Source organism: Rhinopithecus roxellana, chromosome 6 (genome assembly GCF_007565055.1).
Source record: "Rhinopithecus roxellana isolate Shanxi Qingling chromosome 6, ASM756505v1, whole genome shotgun sequence".
NCBI classification, from domain to species: domain Eukaryota; kingdom Metazoa; phylum Chordata; class Mammalia; order Primates; family Cercopithecidae; genus Rhinopithecus; species Rhinopithecus roxellana.
In genome coordinates this window covers 103,509,589-103,536,519 of record NC_044554.1, presented here as the reverse complement: position 1 = coordinate 103,536,519, position 26,931 = coordinate 103,509,589, and the positions used below count along the sequence as shown (strand labels likewise).

General features: G+C 44.7%; 1 protein-coding gene across 1 annotated transcript; it reads right to left on the bottom strand.

Moving 5' to 3' along the window:
* Positions 1–41: 41 nt before the first annotated feature.
* Positions 42–26,127, bottom strand: LOC104678109 (pleckstrin homology domain-containing family B member 2-like). The gene is made up of 5 exons (XM_030933412.1): positions 26,076–26,127; positions 21,247–21,399; positions 20,350–20,452; positions 6,773–6,881; positions 42–341 (listed from the first exon to the last, which is right to left on the bottom strand). The coding sequence occupies exons 1-5, from the start codon at positions 26,110–26,112 to the stop codon at positions 231–233; spliced, it is 513 nt and encodes a 170-aa protein (XP_030789272.1). The 5' UTR covers positions 26,113–26,127; the 3' UTR covers positions 42–230.
* Positions 26,128–26,931: the final 804 nt, after the last annotated feature.

Sequence of the window (26,931 nt, the reverse complement as noted above, 5' to 3'; positions counted from 1 at the left end):
CGGAGAGCCAGCATTGGAACACAACAGCACAGCTCAAACCTTTCTCTGTGGTACTTATGTGGATTAGTTACAATTATGACATCACTACTTTCAAAGGAACGATTAAAACTATTATTAAAAACATTTGCCACAAACAGAAATGCCCTGCAAATCATATTATTGCACACAGGGTTATCAGAAGCTACGCACATCAAGACCTTGAGGCCCCTAGAAGACCCAAAATAGAGACCCTAAGGCCATGCCCGTGGCTGCTCCTGCCAGCATGCCCAGTGCCAGGTCACTGTCGTTGTCTCAATACCGCTCTCGAATGATGACTTGGTTAGGCTGCTGTCCATAAAGTCCTAAAAAAGAAGGAAAGTAGCAGATCTCTAAGCAGCAGTTTGTGAAGTTTAACATCACGTGAAGTGCCAGTTCTCCTTTCACAAAAGGGATCTGCTGTCTCCTGTCACACTGGCGCCCCAGCCCTCCTCCGTAGCAGGCACATCGTGTGGCCCACATCCCTGAAACCGCACTGGGAGGAAACCAAGATCCTCAGCTCACTAAGGGACAAGGTCCCTAATCTGCAAAGAGTAGAACCCTAAAGAAGCCTTCAGATCCCAGCCTTTGATTTCTACATCAGCCCTCCACACGACACTTACTGGGTGGCAGACAAATGGGGAACACGGGAGACACACGGTGCCCAACAAAAGCCCAAAAAGGAAATGCTCACTTAAAGCAAATTAGCTTCTTAGTATGCATGCAAACCAATTTTTAAATTAAACCTTAAATCTGCACATATAACTTGCTTTTTTTTTTTTTTTTTTTGGAGATGGAGTCTTGCTCTGTGCCCAGGCTGGAATGCAGTGGCATGATCTCAGCTAACTGCAACCTCCACTTCCCAGGTTCAAGCTATTCTCCCACCTCAGCTTCCTGAGTAACTGGGACTACAGGCGCCTGCCACCATGCCCGGCTAATTTTTGTATTTTTAGTAGAGACAGGGTTTCACCATGTTGGCCAGGATGGTCTCAAACTCCTGATCTCAAGTGATCCACCTACCTCGGCCTCCCCAAGTGCTGAGATTACAGGTGTGAGCCACAGCACCCGGTCTACTCTTCTTTTTTTTTTTTTTTTTTTTTGTTTTTTGAGACAGAATCTCACCCTGTCACCCAGGATGGAATGCAGTGGCTCCATCTCGGGCCACTGCAAGCTCCGCCTCCCTGGTTCACGCCATTCTCTTGCCTCAGCCTCCCGAGTAGCTGGGACTACAGGCGCCCGCCACCACGCCTGGCTAATGTTTTGTATTTTTAGTAGAGACGGGGTTTCACCGTGTTAGCCAGGATGGTCTCAATCTCCTGACCTCGTGATCTGCCTGCCTCGGGCCTCCCAAAGTGCTGGGATTACAGGCGTGAGTCACCGTACCCGGCCCAGCCTACTCTTTTTTACTACATGTCTTTATGGAGAAAAAATATTTATGTTAAGACGTGAAAACTTCAAAAAAACAAACCACAGACAAATTTAATATTTAATTTGCAAGACTAAAATTTACAACTGGAAATGTACTTTTGCTCTCTTCCATGCTTCACAGCTACAATGCCTAGTAGCTAAATAGCTTTCAAACTGCTCACGTATTAATAGGGTTAACTTTCCTCCTTGATCCTCTATTCCTTTAATGGTTCAAAGGCTGGCTGGCCAGGCTTGATGGCTGGCACCTGTAATACCAGCACTTTGGGAGGCTGAGGCGGGTGGATCATTTGAGGCCAGAAGTTTTAGACCAGCCTGGCCAACACGGTGAAACCCTGTCTCTTCAAAATTTACCAAAAAAAAAAAAAAAAAAAAAAAAAAAAAAAAAAAAAAAAAAAAAATTAGCCAGGGGTAGTGGCGCATGCCCGTAATCCCACGCTGAGGCATGAGAATTGCTTGAACCTGGGAGGCAGGGGCTGCAGTGAGCTGAGATCCTGCCACTGCAATCCAGGGTCTGGGCAACAGAGAGAGACTCTCTCCCCCCACCACAAAAAAAAAAAAAAAAGAAAAAGAAAAGAAAAAAAACAAACTACTCACTAGTGATGTGCCCATGTGGATGAAGAGCAGAAGTGAAACCCTCAGTGATAACAAAGGTGAACATTTCCAACCACTTGCAGCACTACATACACTGAAATGCTCTTACTCAACTGAGTGTGCTCTTATCCCTATTCTGCAGATGGGCAAACCGAGGCACACAATGGTGAAGGACAGTAAGGGCACACAAACCCAGGCACTCTGGCTAGAGTATGCATTTATACCCACTAATGCCTCAAACACAACAGAGGATGATGAATGACAAAAATCAAAAGGCACAGAGTAGTACAATGAAACCACCGTAAATCTAAGGGCTGACCTCGTACAGGTAACAGTATTGGAAGCAAGTGATTATTTTTGCAATGTTTAAATTTCAAAACTAGGGAATTATGGCATTTACTTTCACAGCCCTGACATTTTAAAACGTTCAGTAATGTTAACTCCAACTAGCCAAATGTAACACGATGGAACCTGTGAGCTGACCTAATGAAAAGCTCTCCTGGAAAATCTGCATTCTCCTGCCCTTGCAGGTCATGCTGAGGTCTGCTGGCTGCAGGACCAGGCCACTCTCCTGTGGCTGCTGCTGAGCTCTGCTCCTGCACTGAACTCAGTCCTTGCCAGAGTCAGCTGTGGATGCTTCCAGGTCACACTATTTTAATTGCCTAATTTAACTAGTACTACATAAATGGTCAAAATGTGAATGAGGAAAAGGCAGACACAGTTTCTACGGCAACTAAGATACTACAGGAAAACTAAATAAAGGAAGGTACTTTTACAAATTACCATCAAATCAGGGAATTGAGAAAACTATAAAAGATGGGAGGATGGGAGCACTATAGTCTCAAAATCTAGAAGTCTGCTCTTGGACTTACCCCTGGAAACTGCAGTGCAATGACGTGTCATGAGGATGGTCTCTACAAGACAGAAATAGAAGACTCCAACCAAAGGAGCCAACTCAAAGCAAACACCTTAACCCCACATTATGAGAGAGCCGAACGAGCACCCACTAGTGGGTGAAATTGCAGCACAATGTTTACAGAACGTCTACAGTACTCTGTACTTTCTCAATTGGCTGACCAACCACTGGTCCCAATCACACTCAACAGAAAGCCTTAACCAGCTCTGTGTGTGACTAGGAGGGTTCTTGTGGACTAGCTCTAGGCTCTGAGACCCTGGCAGACAGGATGGCATGGAGGTGGCAAAGTACCCATCTGGTTGTCAGCACAAGCTGCTGTGTATCAACCACAAACCCACCTGAGCCTTCCACAGCAAGCAGGTCTGGGGGCTGCCTGGTCACCACCCTGAGACAGGCTGCACAGTGCCCACTGATCCAGCCCCTTATGCGGCAAGCATTCCGAGTACTGCCTGTGAGAGTGCTACTTCTACTCTGCTGACAAGAGCTAAGGGCAAGGATGGACTCATTTCCGGAAGTGCCCTAAACAACCACGTCCGCAATATCTGTGCTCTCTGTGCAGGAAGAAAACAGCGGCAACTGCCCTATTCTGTGGGTTGGAAGCTGAGAAAGAGGCTTGCTGGGCAAGGCTGAGGCTTAAAACTCACCACCCCATGGGATCCCAACAGAAAAATGTGCAAAAGGAAAATCATTCATAAAAGGGGATATAAACTAAAGCAACTCGATGATTCCACTTCAGACCTACTGAAGCTATCAAAACTTTCAGAGCACAACAAGCAATCTTTATGAGATTACAGATAAACCACTGCATCAGTAACTGCTAGTAGCATTATAAGTTGGAAAACCATTTTGGGATCAACTTGGTAAAATGCTATCCAGATTTAATGTAACATTAAGAGTTGAAATGATTAAAAATCTGGGATGTCCCTTAAACTAATCCAGAGGTAGAGAAAGGAGGCTGAGGTAGAGATAAAAGATTAGACACGATGTGGTAACTGTTGAAGCCAGTGATGGACATATGATAGTTCATTATACCATCATCCCTATTTTTTTATGTTTGAAAGCGTTTATATTTTTAAATCATATCCAAAAGAACCCTCAAAAATGTCTATGCCTTCTGACATATTAATAGAGATGCTCCTCAACTTACAATGGGGTTACCTCCCAATAAACTCATCGTAAGTTGAAACATCATAGTCAAAATGCATTTAATATGCCTAATCTACTGAACATCATACCTTAACACAGCCTACCTTCAACTGCTCAGAGCACTAACATTAGTCTGTAGCTGGGAAAATCAACTAACACAAAGTCTACTACAATCAAGTGTCGAAGATCTCATGTAACTGAATGAGTACTACACTGAGACTGAAAAACAGAATGGGGGTAGGAGTACCTGAAGTACGGTTTCTACTAAATGTACATTGTTTTCGTACCATTGTAAAGTCAAAAAATCATTAAGTCAAACCATCCTGAGTTGGGGCCTGTCTGCATATAGAGATATATTCTAGTTGGGGGGAAAAAAAAAGGAACTATATTCTAGGCTGGGCAGGGTGGCTCACACCTGTAATACCAGCACTTTGGGAGGCCAAGGCGGATGGGATCACCTGAGGTCATGAGTTTGAGACCAGACTGGTCAACATGGTGAAACCATCTCTACTAAAAACACAAAATTAGCCGGGTATGGTGGCACATGCCTGTGATTCCAGCTACTTGGGAGGCTGAGGCAGGAGAATCACTTGAACCCAGGAGGCAGAGGTTGTAATGAGCCGAGATCATGCCATTGCACTCCAGTCTGGGCAACAAGAATGGAACTCCATCTCAAAAAAAAAAAGAAATATATTCTAATGCATATTCAATAAGAACAAAAAGGAAAATGATTAAAGATGTTCAAAGAAGTATCTACAATAGCAAAAAAAGAAAAAAAAAAAAAGAGAGAGGAAAAAAACAGCCAATACTGGAAGGTTTAGTAATACATCAACCAATATGATAATAGGCAATTACTAAAAATACTTATGAGTATTACGTAGCACTTGGGATTCAATGCATATAATTTAAAAACAAGACTAGAAATACAAATGCATGATTATAAGGAGAAAATATTTTATATGGAGGAAGTACAGGAGGTCCTCAAATAACACTGTTTCATTTAATTTGTTTTCATTATAACATTAATAAGAAGAAAAGAATTGACTCCCCTCTGGGGCACCGCCTGTGTAGAGTGTGAAGGTTTTTTCCATGTTTGCATGGGTTTTCTTGGGATAGTTCAGTTCCTTCCCATCCCAAAGATGTGTCCCTTAGGTGAATCAGCATGTCTAACTGTCCCAGTCGGAGTGAGAGGGGTGTGGGTGAGTGTGCCCTTCAATGAGACAGGATCCTATCCATGGTGCATTCCCACCTTGAGCCCTGAGCTGCTGGGAGAGGGTCCAGCCACCCATGGCCATGAACTGAAAAAACTGGGTAAATAATTATCTTGTCTTTATTAATCTTACATGTATGTATACCTCACATTAATTTCAATGGTTAATATTAAAAGTGGTGATGTTTTTGTGACCAAAAATAATCCACAGAAACTTAACTCTTGTTTATACCAATTAATCTGTGGTAAAATCAGTTTAATTACATGTTGTTTCACTGAAACTCAGAGTTTCCAAGAATCTACTGTTGATGTTAAGTGAGGACTTACTGTAATTCAAACAAAAGTATTTGTGCTAGGCTCACAAGACAATGGACAAATATTTAATGTCATAATTCCTTATTATTTTAAGGGTTTTCAACTTGACATGAAAAAAGGTCAAGCAAAGCAGGATCCTCCAAAGTCCATGCTAGTTGAGTGAATGTGCCTCAGATTCCCAAAAGAGAGGAGTATGAAATTTCTCTATTTCTACTCCAGAACCCATTTTAAGTGCTAAATGCATCAAAAGCCAAAACAACCACCAACAACTACAAGGACACCATCTAGGATTGTAACCAGAGGCCTCCTTGACTTCTCTGGGCACCACTATCAGTGACCCACCCTTCTGGTACCAGCTCACCTCCCACTGCCTCTGCACTGAGACACCATGCTAGTTTTGCTCACAGCCCGGGACTACTACTCCTCCTGCAAACCCCCACATTCCTGTCTCTCCTGAGCTCAGCCTCTGGCTCCAGCCCACCCACCCGTGCATCCTGCGCTATGGTGCTGTGCCCACTGTGCCTGGCCAGCCTCACTTCACAGGGGCCATCGGCCACAGTTCTGCCCTCCCCATCCTCACTGCAGCCCCAGCAGAGGCCAGCATTGTCCCACACCTCCACCCTGCCAACCGCCTTGCCCAGGAGACCCTACATGATACCCCTACACCAGCTACTCAGGCCTGCCATGTGTTTCATGTAAGGTGAAGAACAGAAAGAACAGACTCCAAGCCCAGAATAAATACAAGCCCTTTCCAGGCCTCTACTTCACTGTGAAACAGAACATCACCTCAGTAGTGATAACTTTCCAAGGACCTCACCAGAAGAACAGCTGAAAGGTCCCTCTCATCCCTTAAAATGGGCCTCTCACTCTGGCTGCTTCTCAATGTAAGTGAATCCCAGTAAGTACAAAATTCTCTGAGAACTAATCCGGACACAATTAGCAAAGTTCTAAATATCAAGCCTACTCTAGCTTTGTAGAGCAGTATGAAACTACCAAAGGCTTTTTTAAAGCATAGTAACAGTGATTTGTGGTCTATAACCAGAAAATATAGCTCACTTAACCTTAAACTGAAAAATAAAAATGTTTACAGGTCTGTCTGGTCTACTCAGCAAATGGACAGAAATGAGGAATGAAAGGCTGGCTTGAGTTACCTGCATAGGGGTACTGGTAGGGCACGGCATACGCCTGCCCATTCGCAGCATAGACAACTTGAGTTCCTGGCGGGTACGCACCACTGTATGGCCCACAGCCGTATGCCTGCTGAAAAGAAACAAGCCCATTAGAAACACAACTGTGAAACTTCTAGTAATGTATTAAAATTGTGGTCTCCAGGTTGCAATCAATAAAATTTAACAGTCAATTAAAAAGACAAAACAAAACGTGAAACAGTGTGGTTATGCCCCCTGTTTTAAAACTACTAAAAAACAAACAAAAGCTACAACTGGAGCCCACTTTCAGGCTACAGAATGAAGAAGGCAGAAAAACACAACAAAATAAGAGAACTGGACTTGCATGAGATTTGGATTTCAATTCAGTTGTGCTGTTAACCTGACCTTCAGTAAGTCACCTACCTAGGCCTTCCTTTGCCCATCTGTAAAATGGTAAGATTGGACAAGGTGATAAGGAGATTCACCAAAACCACTATCCTCCAGGCAAAGCCAGCCTAGAAGCAGAACCCTCTCTGGCCCAAGTTCAGCAATGCCAGGCACAATATGGAAGATGAGGGTGTCCTGAGGTGTGGTACCTGGGCAGGTGACTGATGGTTTTCCGGCTGCACACACCTATGAAAAGACATGGCTAGAAATGGGCAGCGGACCCACCTCAACCGGCAGTGAATGCCCACTATGTGCTGAGAAATACTGAAATCAAAGACTGGCCTTCCTGGCATACTCACAGGTGAGAGGAGATCAGACATACTTGCACAATCACTGTCATTCTGTGACAAGTGCTCTGATACAGGGAGAACAGAGATGTAGCCAGGCAAATGTGTGTGTAGATCTAAACCTGTTATCTTACAAAAGCAGGAGACAAGACTCCCACTTCTAGAAGATGGAGTAGACATTCTTTCCTGTATTCCTCCTGCTAAATACAACTACAATCTCTGGACATTGTATACAAAGCAAACACAAGAAGACTGAAGAGTGAGGAGAAGACAGACGGACGAGGAACTTTAGCACCTGAGGGAGGACCTGGGTTTCCTTTTGGCTTCACACATCCCACACTGGGTAATGCGGAAGGTGGCAAGCTGGAAGTGCCAATCAGTGCAGACCAAAAAGACCCTGAGAAGAGCTGCTCTCTTTAACAAAGAATCTAAGAAGGAAAGGAGCAACCTAGCAGGACAGAACGTTTTTAGACAAGAACCTCTCTACTCCAGGGAACCACCACAGAAAAACCTCCAGCCTCACACCAGCAAAGGCCAAGCGTGAAGAGCCTGAATTTCCGTGCTCAGCAGGCTGTATACAGCAAGGCACCGCCGGGTCCTCATAACACCGTCGAGTAAGACTGAGTAGGGGGCTGAGAATTTCTTCCCTGCCAGATGGAAACAAAACGCCCCCATCCCGCTGGGTGGTGCCCACGGAGACCATGTGGGGAGCTAGAACCCCACTCCCACCCAGCAGAAACAAGGTGCCCTCCCTATTCCACTGAGATGGGGTCAGCAGAGACCAAGTGGAGAGTGAGTCCTTTCAGGACGTCTCAGTGGCAACCATGGTATCAGCGGAGGCTCTGGGGGAAGCAGTAAGAAAGAGCCTCTCGGCCGAGCACGGTGGCTCAAGCCTGTAATCCCAGCACTTTGGGAGGCCAAGACGGGCGGATCACGAAGTCAGGAGATCGAGACCATCCTGGCTAACACAGTGAAACCCTGTCTCTACTAAAAAATACAAAAAAAAACTAGCCAGGCGAGGTGGCGGGCGCCTGTAGTCCCAGCTACTCGGGAGGCTGAGGCAGGAGAATGGCGTAAACCCGGGAGGCGGAGCTTGCAGTGAGCTGAGATCCGGCCACTGCACTCCAGCCTGGGCGACAGAGCGAAACTCCGTCTAAAAAAAGAAAAAGGAAAAAAAAGAAAGAGCCTCTCCTATTCTCAGACAGGGTGGTCTCAGTGCAGATCTAGTGAGAACCGAAATTCACAACTCCCTCCACAGCGACAGGAAACCTGGCCCATGGGTGTCAACTGAGGCTCAAGGCGAGCCTGGACTTCCACCTCTACCTGGCAGCAATAAAGCAGCCCCCGAGAAGCAGGTCTACTAAAACATGAGATTTAAGTAAGATTCAGAGTCTTACAGTCCTTAAAATGTCCAGCTTTTGATCAAAAGCCATTCATCACACCAAGAACCAGGAAGATCTCAAATAAATGAGAAAAGACAGCAAAAAACACAAACACAAAGATGGCAAAGATGTTGGAATTATCTGGAAAGATTTTTAAAGCAGCTATCGTAAAAACTTTTCAACAAGCAATTATGAAAATACTTGAAATAAATAAAAAATATAAAATATCAACCATAAAACAGAAAAATCTCAGTAAAAAGTAGGGACATACATTCAATTTTTTATATATCAAGATACAAAGAATAACCAAATAAAAATTTCAGAATACAATAACCAATTTAAATAATTCAACGAATGAGCCCAACAACATAATGGAGATGACAAAAGGAAGGAATCCACAAACATGAATATAAAGGGTAGAAATTACCCAATCAGAACACAACAGAGGAGAAATAGATCGAAGTAAAAAAAAAAAAGAAAGAAAAGAGCATCTCTGGAACACATCAGACTAACAGGGATATCATCAGAGTGCCAAAGGGAGTAGAAGGAGGCTGAGGTTGGAAAAGCACTCAAGAATAATGGTTTAAGGCCGGGCGTGGTAGCTCATGCCTGTAATCCCAGCACTTTGGCAGGCCAAGATGGGCAGATCATGAGGTCAGGAGATCCAGACCATCCTAGCTAACACAGTGAAACCCCGTCTCTACTAAAACACACAAAAAAATTAGCCGGGCGTGGTGGTGGGCACCTGTAGTCCCAGCTACTCCGGAGGCTGAGGCAGGAGAATAGCGTGAACCCGGGAGGCGGAGCTTGCAGTGAACCGAGATCGCGCCACTGCACTCCAGCCTGGGCCACAGAGCGAGACTTCGTCTCAAAAAAAAAAAAAAAGAATAATGGTTTAAAATTTTCCCAAGTTAGCAAAAACCCAGGCCCATATATTCAAGAAGCTGAATGAATACCAAACAGGATAATCCCAAAGAAATCCATACAAATACACAGTACAGTCAAACTTTTGAAAACCAAAGTCCACAGAGCAAGCAGAAGGAAGGAAATAAAAGAGTACAATCAATGAAATTGAAAAACAGAAAATGTGAATAAAATGAAAAGCTATTTCTTTGAAACTATTTATAAAATTAATAAAACCTTTAGTAAACTGTCAAAAAGAGCAAAGACAAATTACCAGTATCAGGAAAGAATGAACTGGAGGATTTTTACTACAGACTCTGCAGACATCACAAGGATAATAAGAAAACACTATAAAGAACTCTACACACGTAAGTCAGACAACTTATAAGAAAAGGAACAATTCCACAAACACTACAAACTATCAAAACCTACTCCATGCAAACTAGAGAATCTGAGTAGACCAGTCACTATTAAGAAAGCTGCATCTGCAGTAGGCCTGGAGGGAAAGGTCATATGAGGATACAGGGAGGAGGAGGCCATGTGCAAGCTCAGGAGGGGCCTCAGGAGAACCAACACTGCCAGCACCTTGATCTTGGGCCTTCAGCCTCCAGAACTGGGACAAATAGATGTGTGTTGGTTAAGCCAAACAAAGGAAAAAGAGGCTGGGCGTGGTAGCTCACGCCTGTAATCCCAGCACTTTGGGAGGCTGAGGCGGGTGGATCACGAGGTAAGGAGATCAAGACCATCCTGACTAACATGGTGAAACCCCGTCTCTACTAAAAAATACAAAAAATTCACTGGGCATGGTGGCGGCACCTGTAGTCCCAGCTACTCGGGAGGCTGAGGCAGGAGAATGGTGTGAACCCAGGAGGTGGAGCTTGCAGTGAGCCAAGATCGCACCACTGCACTCAGCATGGGCGACAGAGTGAGACTCCGTCTCAAAACAAAAAAAAAAAGGAAAAAGAAAACAGATGTTGTCACTAAAACTCTCCCAAAAAAGAAATCTCTAGGACCTGATAGTTTCACTGGAGATTTCTACCAAATTTTAAAGAAGAATTAACGCCAATTCTACACAATTTCTCTCAGAAAAGAGCAGAAAACACTTTCCGATTTATTCTATAAGGTCACTATTGCCTTGATAAAATAAGACACAGCACAAAGACAGAAAACTATAGACCAATATCCTTCATAAATATAGATGCAAAAATCCTTAACAAATATTAGCAAATTTAATTCAGCAATAAATAAAAAGAATCACACACCATGACCAAGTAGACTTTATTCCAGGGAATGCAAGGCTGGTTCAGTATGTGAAAGCCAAACACTATAATCCACCATATTAGCAGGCTAAAAAGAAAAACAAAACCTCACAATCATATTAATTACTGTAGAAAAAGTATTTAACAAAATCACTTTCGGAGGCCGAAGCAGGAGGATCACTCGAGGCCAGGAGTTCAAGACCACCCTGGGCAACAGAGCAAGACTCTGTCTCTATCAAAAAAAAAAATTTTTTTTGCAGCCATGGTAGCTCAGGAGGCTGAGGCAGGATGATTGCCTCAGCCCAGGGAATTCCAGGCTGAAGTGAGCTAATGATAGTACCATTGCACTCCATCCTGGGCAAGAGAGTGAGTCTTCATCTCTGGGTGGGGAAGGAGGGGAGGGGAGGGGAGGGAAGGGTGGGAGGGGAGGGGAGGGGAGGGAAGGGGGAGGGGAGGGGAGGGGGAAGGGGAGCGGAGCGGGGGGGGGAGGGGAGGGGAGGGAAGGGGAAGGGAAGGGGGGGAAGGGAGGGGAGGGAGGAAGGAGGAAGGAGGAGGGAAGGCAGGAAGGCAGGCAGGCAGGAAGGAAGGAAGGCAGGCAGGAAGGAAGGCAGGCAGGCAGGCAGGCAGGAAGGAAGGCAGGCAGGAAGGCAGGCAGGCAGGCAGACAACTGACACCCCGTCACGGTAAACACTCCTGGAAACTAGAAAAAGGGAATTCCTAAACCTGATAAAGAATAAATATAAAAAACCTCCAGCTAACAGCATACTTAATGAATGCATTAAATACTAAATAAATGCATATGTAAAACTAAATTCAATACTAACTAAATACTGAATTAAACAGTACATTAATACTAAATGAATGCATACTTAAAACTGAATACATTGGCCGGACGCAGTGGCTCACGCCTATAATCCCAAAAGTTTGGGAGGCAGAGGTGGGTGGATCATGAGGTCAGGAGATCGAGACCACCCTGGATAACATGGTGAAATCCCATCTCTACTAAAAATGCCAAAAAAATAAAAATAAATAAAAAAATTTAGACGGGCATGGTGGCAGGTGCCTGTAGTCCCAGCTACTCGGGAGGCTGAGGCAGGAGAATGGCGTGAACCCGGGAGGTGGAGCTTGCAGTAAGCCGAGATCATGCCATTGCACTCCAGCCTGGGCGACAGAGTGAGGCTCTGTTTCAAAAAAAAAAAAAGAAAAACATTGAATACATCCCCCCTAAAATCAGGAACAAGGCAAGGATGTCTTATCTCACTACTGCTATTTAACATAATATTTGAAGGTCTAACCAAGGCAATAAGGCAAGGTAAGGAAACAGAAGGCATACAGGTTACAAAGAAAACTGTTCCTATTTGTAGATGACATGACTGCCTATGTAGTATACCCCAAAGAATCTAGAGAAAAAGGAACTACAGTAAGTGAGCTTAGAAAGTTTACAAGTGCCAGCCAGGCACCGTGGCTCACGCCTGTAATCCCAGCACTTTGAGAGGCAGATGCAGGTGGATCACCTGTGGTCAGGAGTTCGAGAGCAGCCTGGCCATCATGGTGAAACCCCACCTCTACTAAAAATACAAAAAATTAGCCGGGCATGGTGGCAAGCGCCTGTAATCCCAGCTACACGGAAGGCTGAGGCAGGAGAACCGCTTGTACCTGGGAGGCAGAGGTTGCAGTGAGCCGAGACAGTGCCGCTGCTCTCCAGCCTGGGCAAGAAGAGCAAAACTCCGTCTCAAAGAAAAAAAAAAAAGCAGCGTGATCCACACAACAGACTTACATACAAACCAGCTCAGTCAGCACCCCAAACACCCCAACAAGAGGACATCCCAAAGTATTTGACATGATTTTTGTAAGGGCTATTTTCCCCAAAATATAGCATTTTTTTCTGACTATAAGGAGAATTCAATTAATTCATTCCATATAAACTACAGGTCATCAAAATCTCATTACCCAAAGCAACTATCATTAACATGATGCATTTTTAGGTCTATCTTAAAAACTTGTTACACATTAATACAGCACATTACAATGTGCTGACCTATATAAAATAGTTGCTTTATTTCATGAAAACAAAAGTTGTTAAGAAATCATCTGTTTTAAGAAGAAAAGGTTTAGAGTACATTTCTAATTTCATTCAAAAAACAAAGCAGGACAGCAGCAGAGACCCCAGGCTTCCCTCACCTAAAGGCTCAGGGTTCTCCCTACCTCGGGGCTGGTGCAGCATAGGCCATGTATGGGGGAGGCGAGGAAACCACGGATGTCTCATCAGTCATGACTGCAGAGCCCACATACGCCTGCGGGAGAGAGGAGAGGGTGAAGGCAGGACAGCTTCCCAGCACCTGTGTGCTCAATGATGCTGTGCATTGTCCCTTTTATTTAGCAAATTAAAAATTTTAAAAGACAAAAAGATATATAGCTCTCTGCAAAATAGGAAAAACTCCCCATCCAGTGGGGGCCCCCAGCCCTAACTCTGGTATCCTCTAAATGCAGGAGCAAAGTGGTCCTCAGTCAACCCCTAACAGGATTACAGCTCTCACAGCCAGGAAGGCACTCAGAGGCCCCACTGTTACCCAATGCCTTTTAAAAGATGTTACTTCAGGCCAGGTGCAATGGCTCACATCTGTAATCCCAACACTTTGGGAGGGTGAGTGAGAGGATTGCTAGAGCCCAGGAGTTCCAAGGCCAGCCTAGGCAACAGAGGGAGAGCCCATCTCTACAAAAAAAAAACAAGAAATTAACTGGGCACGGTGCTTATGGCCCCAGTTACTCAAGGGTCTAAATCTCAAGGATCACTTGAGCCCGGAAGCTCCAGACTGCAGTGAGCCAAGATCGGGTCACTGCACTCCAGCCCAGGCAACAGGGCGAGACTCTATCTCCAAAGAAATAAAGATGTTACAGCACTCTCAACAGTCCTTTATTCACAAATAAAAACCCTATAATCTAAAACGTATCAGAGATATGTCCTATACACAGTCTGTTTTTTACCTTAAAAAACAAAATTCTTCATTAAATTACTCCCCAATGTAATTTAAAGAAAAACATGTTAGCTCTTAAAACAAACAAAAAAAAATGTGGCCAGGTGCAATGGCTCACGCCTGTAATCCCAGCATTTTGGGAGGCCGAGGTGGGCAGATCATGAGGTCAGGAGTTCAAGAGCAGCCTGACCAACATGGTGAAACCCCATCTCTACTCAAAATACAAAAACTAGCTGGGTGTGGTGGCACGCTCCTGTAATCCCAGCTATTCAGGAGGCTGAGAAAGGAGAACTGCTTGAACCCGGGAGGCAAAGGTTGCAGTGAGCCAAGATCGCTCCACTTCACTCCAGCCTGGGCAACAGAGCAAGACTGGCTCAAAAAAAAAAAAAAAAAAAAAAAAAAATTCACACAAAGAATCATTTGTGGAGCTTGCCCTTAACTATATGGATCGTTAATACTAATTTTACCCCAAAAAAAGGATTTTCATGAAGAAAAGGTAACTGCAGCTGTAGAGTAAGCTTAGAATGAAGTTGTGTTGTGCTAACAAAAGAAGAGAACACTGATACTTGGATATTAAGCCTTTTACTTTCTTCTCCCATATGCACACATTCTTCTGTAAGCTTGATCCACCTTTTTCTTTTCTTACAAAGATAAAGGAAGGGGAAATCCCATCTAAAGAATGAAAACTCTGACCAGAGTAACACTCCCTTGATCCCTGACAGATAAAGATGGCATTACAAGGCTCTTACAAATGAGGTTCTCTGTCTCAGTGACCTCCTAAGGCCAGAAACAGGACAAGAGACAAGTACAAGTCACAAAAATGTTTGTTTCACAAGGCTGAGTTCCCATGCATGACAAGGATCCTGCAGTTCTTTCTAAGCCTTTACTGCAAACCACGGCAGAATTCAAAGTGTTGCAGAACTTTGAGAAATACAAACGTTTCTAGAAAGCAACACAGGAACAAGCATGCTTGTGTGAGGAGGGTGCTTCCTGCCAAAAACGTCTGACAAACCCAGCTTGCTCACTGTTGGTGAAAGGCGCCTGCCCAGTGCTACCTGCCCATTCATGGCTGGATGGCCAAGAAACGCATTTTCCCCATTCTCCAATTGTTACGTAAGACCATGTGAAAACATTACTGGTGGCCAGGTGTGGTGGTTCACACCTGTAATACCAGTACTTTGAGAGGCGAAAGTAGGAGGATCACTTGAGCCCAGGAGTTTGATACCAGCATGGGTAACACAGTGAGACCTCGTCTCCACAAAAACATTTTTCTAAATAAGCTAGGCATGGCAGCATGGGCCTATAGTCCCAGCTACTGAGAAGGGGAGGCTGAGGTGGGAGGACCACTCCAGCCCGGGAGGTAGAAGCTGCAGTGAGCTGAGATAGCACCACTGCACTCAAGCCTGGGTGAAAGAGTGATACCATGTCAAAAAAAAAAAAAAAAAATTATAGGTGATTGCCATTAGCAACTTACTGTGTTTGTCCTAGAATCCTGGAGTGTAAATTTCCAGGCCCTGGAGAAAAGAAAAAGGGTACTTTATTTAAGGCAATCCAGTATTTCAATGATTCTCAAACCAGAGTTGGCATCAGAATTCCTGAAAAGATCTGTTTAAAGAACAGGTCTTCAGGCCTTGCCCCAAACCACTTGAGACATGCACTAGGAATATACATTTTTAAAAATTACATCTATAATAGATATATAATATTTAAAACATAATCTATACTATATTTTTTACTTTACTTTTTAATAAATGTGAAATGCACTGCCACTTGCTTTGTCAGTTCATGGCATACACACAGATCTTCTTCCTTTTTAACAGCTATATAATATTCCATGATACAAGTAAATTTAGATTATTAGCAATTTTCAATATTAAAAAGAATGCTGGAGACCAGACGTAGTGCCTCATGCCTGTAATCCCAGCACTTCGAGAGGCCAAGTCAGGGAGATCACTTGAGCCCAGGAGTTCAAAACCAGCCTGGGCAACATAGTGAAATCCTAGCTCTACAAAAAAGACAAACATTAGCTGGGCATGGTGGCACATGCCTGTAGTCCCAGCTACTTGGGAGGCTGAGGTGGGAGAATGGCTTGCGCCTGGGAGGTTGAGGCTATAGTGAGCCAAGATCACACCAGTGGACTCCAGCCTGGATGACAGACAGAGGCTCTATCTCAAGAAAAAAAAAAAAAAGAAGAAGAAAAGAACACTATTAACATCCCTATTACCCCTGCACTCTTATGTAGACATTTCCATAGGGCAAATTCCAAAGACTGAAAATGCCACATCAAAGGATATAAACATAATTTATTTCAGCAGGTATTGCCAAATGGCCCTGCAAAACTATTCTAACAATCTCTATACCTACCTACTTTCCACTATATTGCCAAAAAAACTAGATATCTGAATCTTAAGTATCACAAGAGCTTTCTTAATTGATACACAAAAAGCGGTCTCTCACCTGGGCACGGTGACTCACACCCGTAATCCCAGCACTTTGGGAGGTCAAGGTAGGTGATCACCTGAGGTTAGGAGTTCGAGCCCAGCCTGGCCAACATGGCAAAACCAAGCTTCTACTAAAACACAAAATTAGCCAGGCATGGTGGCACATGCCTGTAATTCCAGCTACTCCAGAGACTGAGGCAGGAGAATTGTTTGAACCCAAGAGGCAGAGGTAGCAATGAGTGGAGATTACGCCATTGCACCCTAGCCTGGGTGACAAGAGCGAAACTCCATCTCAAAAAACAAAAAAGCCTTCTCTTGAGCACTCCCTCACTCCTTTATCTCCTACTTTTTTTACTGACCCTATCCCTCCTATCTTCATCAATTCCTTTTATGTTTTATTCTCATTTTACTATCTCCCTGAGTTGAAAGATGTATTCATTTATTTTCAAGTGTTCTTGCATTTTTCTTTTTTTTGAGATGGAGTCTCACTCTGTTGCCCAGGCTGGCGTGCAGTGGCGCAATCTTGGCTCACTGCAACCTCCGCCTCCCAGGTTCAAGCAATTCTCCTGCCTCAGCCTCCCGAGCAGCTGGGATTACAGGTGCCCACCACCACGCCCAGCTAATTTTTGTATTTTTAGTAGAGACGAGGTTTCACCTTGTTGGCCAGGCTGGTCTCGAGCTCCTGACCTCAGGTGATCCATCCATCTTGGCCTCCCAAAGTGCTGGGATTACAAGCGTGAGTCACTGTACCCAGCCAAGTGTTCTGGCTTTCTGTGGAATGCAGTTAAGTTGCAAAATTCCCCAACTGATTTTGTATGCAGCATTCCACTGTCATTCACTTTGCTAAAGGGTATCATACTGGATTATTCATGTATCTTATATAGATTTTATTGTCATTTCAGGTGGAAGAGTCTAGTGTGGCCTTTGGTCTGCAAATTCTGTTCGATTATTTCAGAACATTTCTCTTGCCCTGAATTTCTAATTACCTCTTTTGGGCTCTACACTTTATGAACATCAATAATCTTTCTGAACTTTTTTTACTCCAACATATCTCTGATCTTTTCATCTTTTTCCCCTCACTGAGAGTATCTCCAATCTTTCCCTCCATGCTAATGATTCACTTTTCATTTGGGGTTGTATGCAAGGGAAGACCACTTTCCTCAGATGATAATGTAAATGGCACCCTCTTGACAGCGACAGACCTTCTAGGTTACAGACACAAAAGAGGAGAAAAGAAACATAAATCTCTGCCCTCACACAGCATATATTCTAATGAAAGTAGATGATGAACAAGATAAACAGCTGGTACATGGTGAGTGTGTATGGGGACAGGGAGATGTAATTTTAAATATGGTGGCCAGGAAAGCATTCCTGAAGACTCTGCTTCTGTTCCTTGGGTTTTATTTTCCTCCACTCTAGGAGCTTTTCCTGAGGCTTGCATTTTCCTTTTCTTATTTTTCCTTCATGGTATATCTGCATAGTTGCCAAGCCACTTCCTTACATCCTGCTCATGTTTAACATGGGAAGTGATATATAAAACTTGTTTGCTCTCATAAAGCATGAGTTATTTCTCCTTGACACTCTTCCTACCTAATCTGGTATCAACTGGTAGTTCCACCCTGTTCCACCTCAGTCCAGCCCAGCAACAGTTTGATGGCTAGGTGTTACCCTCACAATCAACATTCTGTAATATGAGGGCAGAGGGCTAGAAGAGAAGGAAATTTCTTCTGAGAACAGTAAGTCTTTTCTGAAAAATCTGGGTCCTACACTCTCTTCTGGGCATATTCCTTTGAATGTCCCATGCTAGTGCTCACTTCACCAGCCAGAAAATTACCCAACTCCTGTGAGCTTCAGTGCCTTTCAGTGCCCTGCAATGATGAGTCCTGGGAGAAGAATCGTCCAGCCTCTGCTGAGGCCCCAAGGACATCACATTCTCAAGGACTTTTTTCCTGAGCTTTTCCAAAAAGTAACTTACACTTAATCAGCATCACTCCAGACTATAGGGTAATACCAAAAATTTGCAAGATTTAATTACCTCATCTAGTTACTGCTTCTGGGATTCGGGAAGGATTAAAAAACATCTTAGTAGAATCATCTATTTCTTTCTTTGGCTGTTTGTAGTTTGTGCTTGAGATCAAACTTCTTTATTTGGTCGCACCACTGAAATGTTTTCCCCTGAGGGAAGATGATCTAATCCATTTCACTGTCTTTCTCAAAGGTCTCTATTACGAGTTGAATTGAGTCCTCTTGAAAAAGATATGCATAAATCCTAATCCCCAGTACCCTGGAATGGGACCTTATTTGGGAACAGGATATTTGCATATGGAATCAAATTAAGATAAGGTCACAGTGAATGAAGGTGGGTCCTTAATCCATTATGACTGGTGTCCTTTATAAGAAAAGAGAATTCTGGACACAGACACAGCAGAAGAAGGCCATGTGACAACAGAGGCAGAGACTGGAGTGATGTGGCTGCCAGCCAAGGAACACCAAGGACTACCAGAAACCACTAGAAGCCAGGAAGAGGCAAGAAAGGATCCTACCTAGCATCTCAGAGGGAGCAAGGACCTGCTGACACACTGATTCCAGACTTGCAGCCTCCGGAACTGTGAGGCAATGAATTTCTGCCATTTCCGTCACTCAGTGTTCAGCAATTTGTGACAGGAGCCCTAGGAACTGAGTTTCCTCACTCTTTACTTTCTTGCTTTTCTGGTCATTTTATTTCAACTATGCCTATTACCCACTGTGAATCTAATAATGAAAGAGAGCATGATGACCCCATCAAAAAGTGGGCAAAGGATATGAACAGACACTTCTCAAAGGAAGACATTTATGCAGCCAACATGACACATGAAAAAATGTTCATCATCACCGGTCATCAGAGAACTGCAAATCAAATCCACAATGAGATACCATCTCACACCAGTTAGAATGGCGATCATTAAAAAGTCAGGAAACAACAGGTGCTGGAGAGGATGTGGAGAAATAGGAACACTTTTACACTGCTGGTAGGACTGTCAACTAGTTCAACCATTGTGGAAGACAGTGTGGTGATTCCTCAAGGATCTAGAACTAGAAATACCATTTGATCCAGCCATCCCATTACTGGGCACATACCCAAAGGATTATAAATCATGCTGCTAGAAAGATACATACACACGTATGTTTACTGGGGCACTATTCACAATAGCAAAGACTTGGAACCAACCCAAATGTCCATCAATGATAGACTGGATTAAGAAAATGTGGCACATATACACCATGGAATACTATGCAGCCATAAAAAAAGGATTAGTTCATGTCCTTTGTAGGGACATGAATGAAGCTGGAAACCATCATTCTGTGCAAACTATCGCAAGGACAAAAAAAACAAACACTGCATGTTCTCACTCATAGGTGGGAATTGAACAGTGAGAGCACTTGGAAACAGGGTGGGGAACATCACACACTGGGGTCTGTCTTGGGGTGGGGGGAGGGGGGAGGGATGGCACTGGGAGACATACCTAATGTAAATGACTAGTTAATGGGTGCAGCACACTAACATGGCACATGTATACATATGTAACAAACCTGCACGTTGTGCACATGTACCCTAAAACTTAAAGTATAATAATAAAAAAAAGAAAAAAGAAAAAAAGAGAGAGAGCATGATGAGACTGCTATTCCTTTCTGCCATTTCCTCCACAATTCGATAGGCCCAGTCAGTCTCAGAGAGGCAGAAATCAGAATTGGAAAAGCGACTCTTGCATTTCTCTCACACATCCACTGAGTCCCTTATTCTGATGCCTGAAAGAGAACTCCATGCCCATTCTTTTCATTTTTTGGTAATCAGAAGTTAAAACAGAAAATACTTTTTAAATTAAACACGTAAGAAAGCAAAACTTACAAGCAATTGTCTGTGCTTTCTGCACAAAGACTAATTGTTTTCCCATCTCGACAAACAATCTGGAGCATGCAGTCTTTTGACTTTCCATCTGGAGGCTGAATATCTATGAAAAATAAGCAGAAGAAAAGAACTTTTTTCAGGATTTCTTCTTACATTTTCTAAGAACTACCAGCTCAGAGAAGCAAAGGACTAGACAATAAATCAAGCACTACATCTATGAAAGAACCCCCTGCCTTTCCAATAAAGCAGAAAGAACACAGCTAGGCTGACTGACAGGATCAGCTGCCAAGATGACGTCTACAAAATGTATTCGGCTCACTGCAACCTCTGACTCCCGGGTTCAAGCAATTCTCTGCCTCGGCCTCACAAGTAGCTGAGATTACAGGCACCTGCCACCACACCTGGCTAATTTTTTTGTATTTTTAGTAGAGATGGGATTTCACCATCTTGGCCAGGCTGGTCTTGAACTCCTGACCTCGTGATCCACCCACCTCGGCCTCCCAGTGCTGGGATTACAGGCATGAGCCACCACACCCGGCCGACATCCCAGATTGTAAGCAACTGATTGTGGTCACCATCAAACAGAAGCCAGTTTCTGAGTACAAAATCCACACGGTCTAGGGTGGCCTGTGCTTCTTGAGGTTCCCAGCGCTCTGGTTCCCTCTCCAGGAGAAGAAGACACGTGGACTGTGAGTTTAACTCAGGTGAGAAAATTGATTTGCCCCGACCATGTGGTTCACAATCTAAGTGCCCGGGGTGCCACTGTGGCCGCCCCTCTGCGATGGAGCCCTTCTTCAATCTGTTAATGAAAGCAGAACGGGGAAGGAAGAGGACCCAGTTCCCACCGAGACAGAGGAAGAGCAGAAGACAGAAGTTGGCCAAGACAGGCCAGCTCACCCCGACATTCCTGCCCCGTGCAGATGTTGATACAGTCCACTGGCATGTGGACCTTATCCTCGATATTCTGCCGAGTCTGGTCATCATAATAGATTAGGTGACCATCCGACCACAGATCAAACCAGTTCTTCTTCCAGCGCTTCAAAATAGTACCTGGAAAAAAATAGTAAGATTGGGCTTTTTTTAGAGACAGAGTCTTATTATTTCACCCAAGTTGGAATGCAGTTGCTATTCACAAACATGCTCATAGCTCACTGCAGCCTTGAACTCCTGGGCTCAAGCAATCCTCCCACTTCAGCCTCCCGTTTAGCTGCAACTGCAGGCACATGCCGCCATGCCCAGCTGAAAGGTTGGCTTTGAGCCAAAAGAGCAAGGACACAGTCACAGCAGAAACAAAAAGAACTCTTCCCCTGGCCCCTTAATGACACTGGTATAGAATTACCCAAAGCAGTCCCTCAGAATGAAAGGGAAAGCCGAGCCCAGGGCCCACCCACTGGTGCATTAGCAGGCTGCATGCAGCACACACCAGCAACAGAGAATGCTGCCAACCAACTTAGAAGTCCCAACACTTTCAAATTAGGGTATTTAAAAAAAAAAAAAAAAAAAAAAGCTTGCTTTTCAGCAAATGAAACATATCTAACATTTAATTCTCATACAGTACTAAACTTTAAACCTTTCAAACTTTTCACGTTTCTAAATTTCCAAATATTGTGTACATTTGCAAGATCAGAAAATGCTGGACTGTAAAGTCTCTATATGCAAATAAAAATAATACCTACCTCTTTTGAAGAAACACATTTTGGTCAGGCGCGGTGGCTCACGCATGTAATCCCAGCACTTTGGGAGACTGAGGCGGATGGATCACTTGAGGCCAGGAGTTCGAGACCAGCCTGGACAAGACAGTGAAATCCCGTCTCTACTAAAACTGCAAAAAATTAGCTGGGCCTGGTGGCGGGCGCCTGTAATCCCAGCTACTAGGGACGCTGAAGTAGGAGAATCGCTTGAACCCAGGAGGTGGAGGTTGCAGTGAACCGAGATCACACCACTGCCCTCCAACCTGGGGGACAGAGCAAGACTCTGTCTAAAAAAAAAAAAACACAATTTTTTCTTGTCCTTAAGAGCTTTCACAGATACTCTCTCCTACCATTTCCCACAGGAAGCCTACAGTGTGGAAGGCACCCCTGATGCATACACTGGATAAATGAGCACAGCAGGATATAGACCAGGCCCTGCCTGGCCTCTCACGCTGTGCACATCCTACTACCTCACATATTTCTGTCAGCTTGAGCAAATTCAACCTTTCATTTGTGATCTTGGACCAGGCCTTTAACTTTATAAAACAGTAACTTCCTTGACTGCATGAAGGGAAAACCCCTGCAGTGGACTTAGAGGCCAGTTGTAGCTCCGGTCATCTCTGTACCTTCCTCACATCCACTCGCTGCCCACTACACCTTCTGTTCCTGTACACCTCACCCTGTTCTTGGCCAACACACACAATCCCATTTCATGTACTTCCCTTTATGTTGCCGTGCCTGCAACTGGTGTCAACCAGATACATACCATCCAGCTTTCTTGCCAGTATCAGGCACTCTCCTCACCAGGAGGGGTGTCCACTGCACTTGCCCAACTGACCACTAAGTAATACCCAAGCATCCATTTGATTGACTGACTAAGCTGTGCAGAAACTGCCAAACAGGCTGGGCGCAATGGCTCGTATCTGTAATCCCAGCACTTTGGGAGGTTGAGGTGGAAGGATCACTTGAGCCCAGGAGTTTGAGACCAGCCTGGGCTGCATAGCAAGACCCCATCCCTACAAAGAGGAAAATAGGCAGACATGCTAACACAGGCCAGCAGTCCCAGCTACTTGAGATTCTGAGGCAGGAGGCCCACTTGAACCTGGGAGATCAAGGCTACAGTGAGCAGTTATCACGCCACTGCACTCCAGCCTAGGCAACAGGGCAAGACCCTGTCTTAAAAATAAAAAGAAAAGCCGGACATGGTGGCTCATGCCTGTAATCTCAGCACTTTGGGAGGCCAAGGCGGGCGGACCATGAGGTCAGGAGTTCAAGACCAGCCTGGTCAATATGGTGAAATGCCGTCTCTACTAAAGATACAAAAATTAGCCGGGCCTGGTGGTGCATACCTATAATCCCAGCTACTCAGGAGGCTGAGGCAGGAAAATCGCTTGAAGCTGGAGGCAGAAGTTGCAGTGAGCCGAGATCATGCCATTGCACTCCAGCCTGAGTGACAAAGCAAGACTCTGTCTCAAACAAACAAAAAGCCCTACTAAATAGAGTCACAGAAACACAGAGACAGGTGGAACCACTGCGTCAGGGAGTTCTGCCCAAGTATCTCACCTGCCATTAAAGCCCTGGCTGCAGACTCCCAAATCAGGCTGTCCTCCAGAGGCCAGGACCGGGGCCCAACACTATATGTGGCAATGGCAGGAAAAGAAGTCCTGAGGACGGCTTTGCCTACATGTGACCACATCACAGTGTGTCTCTGCTACTTTACAACTCCATGAACGTAATACATCTCACCTCGTTTTACTGGCATTGATATTTCTACTTTCAGGAAAAAAGGAAAATTAACCCACACGTATGGGGATGGGGTTATGTATAGATAAGTCTTCTGAATACACATTTCTGAAACACCTATGGACCAGAATACTGGAAAAGTCTATGTGACTTATTTAAAGTACATCCATTTCATGTACGTCACCATGCTAGGCACTGATGGGGAGCACAACATTGTCCAAAGGGTCATTGATCACTATGTTGACAAAGCACTTACATCGAGTTGTGGCAGAAAAGGGAAAGCTTACCCTCAAACAAGGGTGTGGCAGAGCCCAACGAGAAACACCAAAGGACATCTGAAGGGCCAGCAAAGGAGGGCATACCCTCAAGGTCTGAGCAAGGGTCCCCATGTCCCCTGACTATGGGGAGGCTGGGACCACAAAACCCAAGACTAGGAAACTTGGGGCTCCAGGACTTCCTTTGTGAAGCTAACATTACGACACCTCTGTCTATTCTAAGACTACAGGACTATCACAGACAAGGGGGCACACGGTTCAGCTCCAGGTTGGGACCATGGAACTAGTCACAGACACACAGGCTGAAGGCCGGTCTCCGGGTGCATATAGTGTCAGTGTTGAAATCACACAGTTCTGACTTTGAATGTAGGTTTGTCACCCATAGTTTACACTTAGACAAATTACCTAACCTCACTGAATCTCAATTTCTTCAACTGGAAATAATACCATTTACCTATCATACAGCTGTTGTGAGAATTAAGAATATACACATAAAATCTTCTTAACAGGAACACAAACGATTCATAAACAATAGTTTTTGGCCGGGCGCAGTGGCTCAAGCCTGTAATCCCAGCACTTTGGGAGGCCGAGACGGGCGGATCACGAGGTCAGGAGATCGAGACCATCCTGGCTAACACGGTGAAACCCCGTCTCTACTAAAAAATACAAAAAAACTAGGCGGGTGAGGTGGTGGGCGCCTGTAGTCCCAGCTACTCGGGAGGCTGAGGCAGGAGAATGGCGTGAACCCGGGAGGCGGAGCTTGCAGTGAGCTGAGATCCAGCCACTGCACTCCAGCCTGGGTGACAGAGCGAGACTCCGTCTCAAAAAAAAAAAAAAAAAAAAAAAAATAGTTTTGATAAACCATCTCAGGTATGCCATCAATTCTCAGTGGTAGACTTGACTTTAGCTAATTTCTGAAAGTATCCCTCATAGATAAACTCACATCTCTGAACAATCAATGGTATGTGATACAACTCAGTTTTTGACTAGAATCATAAATGACATAGTAGTCACTTTTCCCTTAACTTCACTCTTTCTAGTATAACAGAATATTCTGCTTGCTCCTTTTTTAATAAATAAGACTGGTTCTTCCCACTTTAAAACACAGTATGAATCCCATCTGGAGTGACAGCCTCACAGATAAGCAGACAGTGTATGAAAGATAGGTTTGTGGAGATAAGCCTAGGAAAGTGGATCTCAATCCCATAAAAAAAGAACTGAGTCTCTTCTCTAGTCCTTTTGGAGACATGAAAGTTTTGGTTTTAGATAAACTCATTGCCTCAGATCAACTCTTCAGCCACATAATTACGAAGACACCAATATCTGAGAATCTGAGTCACTGCTCAATCCCCAGAGGTCAGAGGCAGAGAGACCAGCACCTCTGTGCCAGATCTCAGCTGGGCTCAGGTAGATCCAGGCAGTTCCAGATCCATCATTAATAATAAAGCACATAACTGGGCACAGCGGCTCACGCTTGTAATCCCAACACTTTGGGAGCCAAGGTGGGCAGATCACCCGAGGTCGGGAGTTTGAGACCAGCCTGGCCATCATGGAGAAACCCCTTCTCTACTAAAAATACAAAATTAGCCATGTATGGTGGCACATGCCTGTGATCCCAGCTACTCGGGAGGCTGAGGCAGGAGAATTGCTTGAACCCAGGAGGCGGAGGCTGTGGTGAGCCGAGATCGCACCACTGCACTCCACAACAAGAGTGAAACTCCGTCTCAAAAAAATAAATAAATAAAGTAAAACAAAATAAATACAGCACGCTAGTGAGGAGAGCGAAAGCAGCAGGGACTGCCATTGTTTCCTGGTTCCTATCAACTCAGCAACCAAGGAGGAGCTTGGTGGTGTGCAAGACAGTTCACAGAGATCTAGGGATGTCCAAGGGAAAACTCAAGGCCACAGCACTCATAAAACTTTGTTATTTGTTTTTAAACATGATCAGCTTTAAGCAAACAGAAACAGACACTGCCCTTCAGCAATGCCGATCGCAGGCTGCACATCCTGTACTCACTCTGTCGCAGCAACCAGCCACTCTTCACAAACGCCATCTCTTCACCTACAGAACAAGAACAGGCAGGTTCAAAATCATACCCAGAAAGAGAATACCCTGTCTGGCCGAGTCTCTGTCCTTACCCCCTTCAGATCAGCTGAGGAAGAGCCAAGACCATTTCAGCTCAGTGCCCCCCTGGCATTTAACAAACACCTCCTCAGTGGGGTCCATGTGCCCTGCACTCTATACCCACTCCCTTCCTCCCACACTAGCCTTCAGCCTCAGCACCCAGCCCACCTGTGTCTAACACCACACAACAAACATAAAGCAGCCCCAGGGACACAGCATTTAGCTCTGTCAAGGACATGGAGGATTCTCGTGGCTTGCTGGAGCCCTCAGGTGCCTACATTTGGAGTTCCCAGTGGGGTCCACATGGCCCAGGCAGGGGTGCTACACTGGTGTCAGCAGTGAATGACATGGAGTGGCCAGGTCAGGGCAAAAAAACACAAAAGTCATCAAGAAAAAGGTTCATAAAGTCAACTCCATAAAAATTTAAATCTTCTGTATGGAAAAAAAGCTAAATGTGACTTTAAAACCGATAAATTAGAAGAAACAGTCACAGCTGGGCATGGTGGCTCAGGCTGAGGTGGGCGGATCACCTGAGGTTACGAGTTCGAGACCAGCCTGGCCAACATGGTGAAACCTTGTCTCTACTAAAAATACAAAAATTGGCCGGGCACAGTGGCTCATGCCTGTAATTCTAGCACTTTGGGAGGCCGAGGTAGGCAGATCAGGAGGTCAGGAGTTTGAGACCAGCCTGACCAACATTCTGAAACCCCGTCTCTACTAAAAATACAAAAATTAGCTGGGTGTGGTG